The 10,328-nt window shown below is 33.6% G+C and overlaps 1 protein-coding gene across 2 annotated transcripts; it reads left to right on the top strand.

Moving 5' to 3' along the window:
- Window positions 1-2,283: 2,283 nt before the first annotated feature.
- LOC126778895 (D-altritol 5-dehydrogenase-like) lies at window positions 2,284-9,926 on the top strand. 2 transcript variants are annotated; one of them, XM_050502646.1, is made up of 10 exons: window positions 2,284-2,341; window positions 3,077-3,233; window positions 4,836-4,960; window positions 5,610-5,776; window positions 6,616-6,717; window positions 7,153-7,248; window positions 7,595-7,672; window positions 8,703-8,796; window positions 9,352-9,459; window positions 9,781-9,926. In XM_050502646.1, the coding sequence occupies exons 2-10, from the start codon at window positions 3,090-3,092 to the stop codon at window positions 9,896-9,898; spliced, it is 1,032 nt and encodes a 343-aa protein (XP_050358603.1). In that variant the 5' UTR covers window positions 2,284-2,341; window positions 3,077-3,089; the 3' UTR covers window positions 9,899-9,926. The 2 variants fall into 2 exon arrangements, with proteins under 2 accessions (XP_050358603.1, XP_050358604.1); XM_050502647.1 differs by having other exon boundaries at window positions 2,296-2,334.
- Window positions 9,927-10,328: the final 402 nt, after the last annotated feature.

Here is a 10,328-nt window from a genome sequence, read left to right as displayed (position 1 = left end):
AAGTATCAAACCAATTATAAAATAAAAAAATAATAAAAGAAGTATAAAAAGCAGTGGTTTTTCCAGCGATAGTAAATTATTAGTAAAGTCTTACGTGATTACTCTATTTCTGAATATATATCTGACAAAAATGGATTGAATGATAACTGCTGATATATTCTGTAAAAACTCATTTCATACACGTGAAATGTTGACAACCGATTTATGTTGATATGCAATTTTGATGCGCGTGTTCTTGAAATGCTATATTTATTATGGTCAATGTCGCATATCACTTTCTAACATTTCACCACCACCACCCTCTTCCAGAATAGCCCTACTGGTACTCGTGTAGAAACTAAGTGTGTGTAATATGTACTAATTTGTATTTTTATTAAGTATGAGTGAGTTTCTAAATTAAGCCGGAATTATTTTTTTTATGAAAACTCTTTGGGTTCTGCTTCTACCAATTTCGCCATTTTGTTACTTTAGGCAGCTCTATAGTTAGGTCTTTGTGTTATCATTTCATAACAAATAAACAACAATTTCCATTTTGTTCATGACTTTATAACAGTGATTATGATAATGTTTTATTATGAGTTCGCAGTGATAAGGTGCCATTAATATAAATTGTCTTTTATTTTCGTCATGAATAAAATAATATTTACGTATGATATTTCATTTAAAATTGATAGCATATGTCAAACGGTGTACCAGCACACACTGTTGGGCTTACTTATTCCTTAAATAATCAATTTTTTACGTGATTTTACTACACTGTTTTGATTTGGCTAGAGAATAAAGAACGTCAAGTAAAAACAATGAGAGCTGATTCCAAATTGGACAAACAACACAGTTTTGTATTTGTATTTATATATATCGATGGGGAAGGAATATATCGTGTGGAAATCGGCTTGTGCCAAAAAATAAAACTTGCAATTCTCCCATAGTTGTGAATACTCCTTTGCTCATCACTAGGACATTTTACAAGAGGAATTTTACGTTCCAATTATCTATGGGCTTGTGTGGCGTTTCTTAAGCTTAAAAACTAATTTACTTTTTATACCAGTACGATAAAGATTCACATGTCCACAGACATTAATTCGTCGGATCGTACCGTTTGTAAAAGTTTTTTTCTATGCCCAAATGAGCAAGTTAATTAAAAAATCTAGGAGAACGAGTCTCGTCTTTTGAAAACAAAATTGAAATATTGAACTGTATCTTCTACATCTGTAACTCGTAAGGTAAGGTTTTGGACAAAAGGCCGTAGATGAATTGCCTGGATTCCCGTCATTAGGTTCAAATAATTTCAACGTGTTTCATAGAAGACGCACTTGAAGAAGAAGAATAAAACAGAACGAAAACTATTTTTAAAATTCACACTATCAACACTTTTACATCCAATAACAATTACCTTTAAGCAGAGATAAACTATTCTAACAAATCAGCAAAGACTTGGCGAGAAATATATCAAATTGAACGATGCAAAAATTGGTGCATATCATGAGTTACCTCAGCCCTGGTATGCCTAAGTCTTTACTAATAAGTTATCTGTTTTAGTATTCCAGAAGGCACAAATTATATTAGCTCGAAATCCCAACCTTTCTTGTATTTAATAACAACAATCACAAACAAAACAACGGTACAGAGTATAATCAATTTAATAGATTAGTCTACGAAAACAAAGTGGTAAAAATTATTATTTAATAGTAGAATGCCTTTTATTTTCGATTATTAAGGATAACTTTCGATTGAATTCAAATTCGAAAAAAACCTAAAAAAAAATATTTTTTTTTTTCAATTTTGAAAGGCAATTTATGAGCATGGGTATTTCCTGTTAAGTCGTCGTCTGATCGTGCTCTAAGCTATTTAGATAGGCACCAAAAATACTGTCAAAATATTATAGTGCCATTTAAAGTTGTGCCAAACTTATGCCAAAGTACAGCCCTTAGAATGTATCAAAGCTTTAGACCAAGCGAAGTAATATTTAGGCGTTTATTATGACATTGAATAGGTACTGCTTAGATTGTGAAGTCGGGGTGCCATTTAGTTCAATTAATTGTTAGTATAGAGTCTTATTTATTATTACAGCACCACACCTCCATCCTCCACCTGGAAGAGATCGCTATGTAGCGATAAGGTCGCTAAAATTGTATGCTACTTTTATTTAGGCTGTATCCATATTTTATATTTTTTTCTCTTTGTGCTTTACAATAAAGTATAAAGTAAATAATATTTGTATTGTTTTTTGTTTAAGTTTCATGGTCACCATATATACATTATGTAAATTGTTTAAAGTGTTATCTCGTGGTCATTTAGATACACAGCGGTATTGATAAGTGTCGGACGAATTAAGTAAGTGGTAAGTTAATATTATTTATTTATTGCCTGACTTATAAGCTTTATTTTGTGTACATTTAATCTGTTTTCTCTCTTTCTGTTTCCATTGGTTTCTAATAAGATAGAACCTTCTAAACTATATTATATATATTGGTAAAGCTTGCTTTATTGAAAGAAATAAATAAACCATAAATTATATTTGAACACGATTTAAGGTTTCTATAATTCTGATTAGTATTCTTTGGGAGGATATACGTATGTTTGTATATTTACATAATTGTTTATATATAAATATTTTAATAGAATGTATAGTATAATATGCATTATATATAATTATGTGATGACGGAAGACTATTCAACACCCAGTATTCAATATAATTAAAAAAAACATATGCAAGTAATGCAAAGCATTTCTCGTAAGCCTGTGACTTCGAATATACTGATTTTCTGACAAAAGAAGTTCTCTTATTACCAACAATGGAAATAGATATATTTCAATAATTAGATGCTGTGGTATCAAATATTGGTGTAGAAAATTGTGCACCTAGTGAATGGTGGTAAATCGCCTTCGTATAAACACAGGCAATGATAGAATTTTTCATTTCCATGCTACCAGTATGGGATCCTTAGTGCAAGTTCCAAACCGGAACTAACGTTTGGCAATATAGTGACTAATATAGAGATTTTAACTTGCACAGACCTCTACGATCAGCTATTACCAATAAAGAAAGATAACATGAAATATTAATAATTTCAGACAATCATTAACAATGAAAGCGGTAGTGTTTGACGGCAAAACTCTGACTCTTAAATACGATGAAAATTATCCCAAGCCAACTATCGTCAACGACACAGATGTCATCGTGAAAGTAGAATATTCTGGAATTTGTGGAACCGACTTGCATATTATTCAGGTAAATAGCAATTTAAGTGTGTTTTATGTTTAAAAATTAAACAATGTCCAAAAACAACATTACAAAAACAAAAACAGTCTAAATAAAACGTTTATATATATATGTATAAATATATTGGTTTATATGGCGTACGCCAGTACCTCTGAAACAGCATAATTTTTATCAGCCAATTTGAATAGAACATTAATTAATTATACATCTAAACCATCAAGAATCACTTCGTCAATTAGTGAAAATCGTATGAAAATACATTCGGTGATTTTTGAGTATATCCCGTTTAGACAGACGCGATGGGGTAAGAAATTTAGTAGTTTGTATTTTCATCAATTAAATAACATAAATGATGTCATGTGTTACTAAATATTCTGCTAGAAAATCAATAAATACTCTATGGTTTTTAATCATCTAGATAATCTACTACGTACCATGCCTTATTTATTGTTATTTCGTTCCAATAAATATACAAATAGATAAAATTCAAGTGCCTTTGTGATTTTAAAGCTAAAATGATGTTTTTTTTACGTTTATACGGCCATTTGCGAGTTACCAAAACCAAAACAATTATTTTTTTTAATTCCTCGCTAGCTAAGCCACGGGTTTTGCTAGTATTATAAACATAAATTAATAAGCTAAATTAAAAAAACAGCCAAATATATTCTATTACCAATATATGCGTATCGCTTGCTCTGGAAAAGATTTATTGACTGCCGAGTCGAAAACCTGGTATTACATGATTATCTTTACACACTTAAAACATGAGAATGTTTATACAATGATTAGAAATGAATCTAGTAAACTAACCAATATTATAGTAAATATAGATTATATATTTCACTATAAAATTATGTGACGCAACTGTAAATATTCATACAGCTTGAGAGAAGTAACGAACTCCAAATTTATCAATAAGTAAGCAGTTTTGCCCGCGGCTTCGCCCGCGTGTTTGAAGGTTAAGGACAGGTGTTCCGTGTTAGGTTCCTTTCTTGCAAGGCAATGTGTATGCAAAATGTCATGTTGATCGAGTCAGTAGTTAAGACGTGAGAGCTAAACGAACAAACACACTTTTGCAATTATAACATCACCTATTTAGAATAAGTCAGTTGTTTTTTTATTTATTTTTATATATAGTTAGGTGGACTGGCTAATGGGCTAGCTGTTGGTAAGTTGTCACCACCGCCATCAACATTGGCGCCACCACTTTAGGAACTAAGATGTTATGTATCTTGTGTCTGTAGTTACAATGACTCGCTCAGACCTAGACGGGTTTGCGCAACCAAGTAAAAAGATTCGATCTTACCTCCAAGGTGTACCAATAGATGTTTCATATTAAAAAAACGATTTTGATATGTCAAACGATTCGATATCAGTAAGTAGTTGTTAATAAACCTTGAACCTTTAATAAAACTTGATGAAAAAATTGTAAATATTTACGTCATACGTTCGATAACATGGAGTTCTTTTATTCCAATTACAAAGGCATTGTTATTCGTAAGAACTCACTTTAAATTATAGACTACGAAAATGAGTATGAGGAATATTTAGACCCGCCGTTGGTACTACAATTATGTCAATTGTGTACTTCAACTGTGTTCAACTCCACAGGGCGAATTTCCAGCATCAAAAGAGCGACCTCTTCCCCTTGGTCACGAGTTTAGTGGCGTAGTCCATGAAGCGGGAAAAGGGTCCATATTCAAAGTGGGCCAGAAAGTTGTCGTCGATCCTAATCGGTGAGTTAATAAATAATAGCCGAGATGGTCCAATGGTACGAACGCGTGAATCTTAACTGATGATCGTAGGTTCAAACCCGGGCAACCAACCACCACTGAATTTTCATGTGCTTAATTTGTGTTTATAATTCATCTCGTGCTTTACGGTGAAGGAAAACATCGTGAGGAAACCTGCATGTGTCTAATTTCACCAAAATTCTGTCATATTCCACCAACCCGCATTGGAGCAGCGTGGTGGAATAAGCTCCAAACCTTCGTCTCAAAAAGGGAGAAGAGGTCTTTAGCCCAGCAGTGGGACATTCACAGGCTGTTACGGTTACGGGTTAATAAAGTCTCAGATTACAACAAGTTTTATAGGATATAGCCCGTATTAAAGTATATGAGGGAATAAACTCAAAATGTTCTTTTTAAAGAAGAAGAGAAGTAGTTAACCCCACATTTAGGGGGATGATCCCAAACTTAGCTTTGGAATATTCGATCGGATCATCTATTGCAATCAAAGAAAATAAAAAACCAATTAACACCAGCATATTTTAAGGGAATAGAAAGGCTGTTCAGATACGAGGATCATAGATTTCGACACATATATATTTTTTAAAGAGAAGAGAGGAGTCTCTTTCCTTCTGTTACTGAAAATAATCATTTACAGGGCCTGCGGTCTTTGCGATTTCTGTCGCGATGGTAACTACCAGTACTGTCTCATCGCCGGAATCAACAGCACCATCGGTATTTGGAGGGACGGTGGGTGGGCGCAGTACGTGAAGTGTCCCCAGGATCAGGTATATCTACTACCTGAAGGCATCACCACCGAACAAGGTATTGATTACAATCATCTATAATAGTTTTTGTTGAATTTAAATATTGACATATTGAGAAACTATATAAATAGTGTGTTTTAAAATTTCAACTCATAAAATATTGTAAAGGGAGTAGTATAGCTGGGTCGAAACATCACAGGCTTTTAGCTGAACACTTGACCTTGAAAACCTTAGAAATTGAGCATAATCAATGCAAAATTTTATATGTAAATAACAATTACTGGTGTTAGAGTTTTGTGCAAGCCCGTTTGGGTAGGTACCATCCATTCATCAAATATTCGAAAAACAGCAGTACTTGGTATTGTTGTGTTCCGGTTTGAAGGGTGAGTGACCCAGTGTAATTACAGGCACAAGGGACATAACATATTAGTTCCCAAGGCTGGTGGCGCATTGGTGATGTAAGCGATGGTTAACATTTCTTACAATGTCAATTTCTATGGGCGTTGGTGACCATTTACCATCAGGTGGCCCATATGCTCGTCCGCATTCCTAATCTATATAAAAAAATACAATAGTCTAATGTTATAAAAACAGGAGGTGAAAGCAAAATAATAAAAAATAAGAGTTAAGTGACAACCACACAAAATTTATGTAAATTAACAATCTGTATACTTATGTCTCTCAGCTGGGCTAAGACGTTCTTTCCTTTTGAGGAGATGGTTTCAGGCTAAGTAGAGTATGCTAAGGTGGAGTAAATTAGCTTACTGAATAAAAGAGGCACTTTTCTGTTAGATAACTGCAACTAATCGTAACATTATTTTTAGTTCATTTAGCAAAAAAAAAACTTAATAATAAATAAACGATATTGATGTTTAAACAGATTCTTTGTTACTACAGCTGGCCTTTGCGAGCCGTACTCGTGTGTTTCACACGGGTACGACCGCGCTTCCCCCATCCCCGTTGGTACGAAGATTCTTATTGTCGGCGCTGGTATTATTGGTAACATAAACATGTCATATTTATATTTTATAAAACCGTAAATAATATACTGCCTTACTTATAACGTAGAGGTTGTTTGGTGAAATATTGTTTTCTCTCTTTCTATCATCATTGATTTGTCATTAGAAAGAAGAAGCAGCTCTCTTTAATGATTTAAATCACATCCGAAATAACACTTATTGTTAAAGATTTTATAATAAATATTTAGTAATATTGAATAAATTTATGCAGATTATTGTTCCCGATTGTATTTGCCGTCGTTGTATTTGGACTCAACAACCACTTACCATCAGGTGGAGTCATTTGCATTCTCGGAAACTGTAATTCAAAAAAAAATGTTGGTTGCCAGCTATATCCAGCAATTTCTACGAAACGCATCATATATTAATATCAATCAATGCCAAGACAGAAAGCTATTTATGAAAATGTTTACAGGTAATCTCTGGATAACGACTCTTCATCTTCAAGGTCACAGAGATGTTACAGTTTCCGAGATGAATAAATCTAGACTGGATATTGTTAAAGGCTTAGGTAAGTACTTAAAATAAAGTAATATAATAAGATAACTTTGCTGGGCTTCGGCTTTGAATTTTCCTATTGCTGGGCCAAGACCTCCTTTCTTTTAATGGCCTGAAGCTGCTTTAATGGTAGGATACAAATGTGGCAGAATTTCAACCAACACATAGGTTTTCTATGAATTCAGGATTAAGGTTCTAAGAAATTGGCTGAAGTTCAACATCTATAAAAAGGGCTACTGAAACGATTATGATAAAATTGTGCATGGACATTGTTAGGGGTACAGAAAAGGGTACATAGAGTACCTAAAATCTACAAATACCTCAGGTTTTAACTATTTGGTCTTAATTATTATTCTCAGGTACTGGATTCAGGCTAGTCACACCAGATGTCTTGGCGTCAGAAAATAAACTGTATGATGTCATTGTCGATTGCACAGGTAATTAAAAACCATTTGTGACATTTATTATTATTTATCTAAATATTTCATAACACTTTCATTTATAATTCAAAATACAATTATTATTTATTATTTTAATAAATGAACATGTCTGTTCGTCCTGAGTCTGGGTGTAATTGTCTATATAAGTATGTATTTACGAAAGAAAAGTAGTATATGTAGTATACCAGTTGTCTGGTTTCTTTATATGATTATTATTATTATAATGTGTATATTTTTTTAATTCTTTACTTAAAATTAAAAGTACCCAATAACAGTAGCCTGTAATTGCCCCACTGCTGTTCTAAGCGTCCACTCGATTAGACATGGTTGAGTATTCGATTCTATCTTAAAATACCGTAGAACATTTTACATTAAAAAAGGCTTAATTCACTGTACAGGATTATTTAAACGGTAGACGAGCTTGGAATTAGTATCCGTTGATGTTCATACATTATTGGAATTGTACATGTAATATTTTCAATTGTTAAAAAGAGTAACAACTGAATATCTTTCCGGTTTTTCTCGGTAGAATCTACATTTCGAACTTATACAATAGATTCATTCTGTAACCCATAATTTCACCCAGTCTGCGTTTAATTATCTATATAAGTATGTATTTACAAAAAGAAAAATAGTACATGTGGTATATCAGTTGTCTGGTTTCCATAGTGCAAGCTGTACAAGCTTAAATTGGGATCAGATGGCCGTGTGTGAAAAATGTCTCAGGATATTATTATTAATAGTCATTCTTAATATTATTCACAAGCTTGTGAGAGCCTATTTGAATAAAGTATATTTTAGATTTGTCTTTTAACTTCGTTTAAAAAAGTTAGAGGTTTTTTTAGGATTGATATACACATATGATAGATTTTAATGCAAAAATTGCATGTTTCTTCACAAAGATTCATTTTAAACACTAATCAAATGAAAATTCAGTGGTGCTTGCCAAGGTTTTTTAAAATCTGAGCCATCTCGGCTCATTCCTTCCCAACAATTTGTATATAGATGTAATAATATTTTCTTTCAGGCGTTGGTAAGGTTATGGAGATCAGCTTCAAATATCTAAATTATGGTGGTAAATACATATTGTTCGGATGTTGCCCCCCCACGCATCAGGCTTCGTGAGTATACTTTTATATCTATATATCTTCAGGAGTTAGTGTTACTTGATTTCCATACAGAATATAATAGAAAGACGCTTTATATTACATCAAATGTAAATAACAATAAAATAAATGTCATGTACAAAGGGGATATACAGCCCTCTTTTATCGCCAAGAGAGCGATTTCATCCAGACAACCATTAAATGAAGGACATGATTGAAAAATTAGTAAGGCGGTGTACAGTTTCCTTTACTCTTAATGGGTGGGTGAACTGCCATATGGGCCAACTGGTGATAAATGGACACCACTGGATAAATGGCCCATAGACACTGACGTTGTAAGAAATATTAAACATTTCTTGCATTGCAATTGCGCCGCCGTTCTTGGAACCTTAGATGTTATGTCCCTTGTGCCTGTAGTTCCACTAGCTCTCTAACCCAACAAACTAGAACACAATTATACTGATATGCTGCTTAGCGGTAGAATACGTGATGAGTAGGTGGTACCAACCGAGGCCCTACCACCAAGTGGTATCTATCTATTTTATTTCTATCTATCTATTTTATTTTCAGAGTGAACCCATTCGATATCTACAACAAGGAGCTGACTTTGATTGGTGTTAAAATAAATCCGTTCAGCTTCCCGAAAGCTATTGGTTTGTTGAAATCTATGGGAGAACGGTAAGAAGTGCTTTATTTTACCTAAATGCTAGAATTTCTTGGACTATTTTTGACAATATTATAGATTTTAATTGAAAAAGTTAGGCAGCTTAGCATATGCACCACCTAACAATTGGTCACCTTGTTCCATCGACAGAAATATAAATAATTCTTTATATAAATGAGCCTTCAACCTTGGGAGTAAGATGTTACGTTGTGTCTGTAGTTACACTGGTTCACCCTTCAAATCGGAACAGAGCAATACTAAATATTTCTGCTTTGCAGTAGAATATGTGATGAATAATAAAGGAATAAAAATTGATTGATATCTTTCTTTTACAGGTACCTGAACTATGATAGATTGGGAGTCAAAACCTACCCCCTATCAGCGTACCAGGACGCAATAAAAGATTTAAAAACTGGAAACATTTCTAAGGCCATATTTAAGATTGAATCATGATTGTGTCTAATAAATAAATAAACGCTAACATTTTGTTTTTAATTCGCATTGAGAAACTTAGCAACTACAGATAAATCTGCTTGGAGACGTTTATGCGTTTGTAGTGGTGTGTTACATACAGTGAAATAAACCGAACCGTTCGAACTAGCTACCACGTACCATGAACTCTCGCATAAGTAGCAATGGAAGTGTAATTTTTTTTTTACCTTCCAAACCAACGCAAAATTACTAAGAATTGCTGTTTCGCGGTGTAATACCGTGATATTACCGTGTAATGAGTGGTACCAAGTCACCTTCAATCAACAGCCAATTGTTGTCCACTGCTGAACATAGGCCTCTCCCAAGGTGCGCCAAAGCTCACTGTCCTCCGCCTTCCGCATCCAGTTGGTGCCCGCCACCTTCTTAAGGTCGTCGGTCCGATTGCCGATTC

The sequence above is a fragment of the Nymphalis io genome, chromosome 27 (genome assembly GCF_905147045.1).
Source record: "Nymphalis io chromosome 27, ilAglIoxx1.1, whole genome shotgun sequence".
NCBI lineage: Eukaryota > Metazoa > Arthropoda > Insecta > Lepidoptera > Nymphalidae > Nymphalis > Nymphalis io.
The sequence above is the reverse complement of the archived record's forward strand: the minus strand, read 5'-3'. Positions and strand labels throughout refer to the sequence as shown.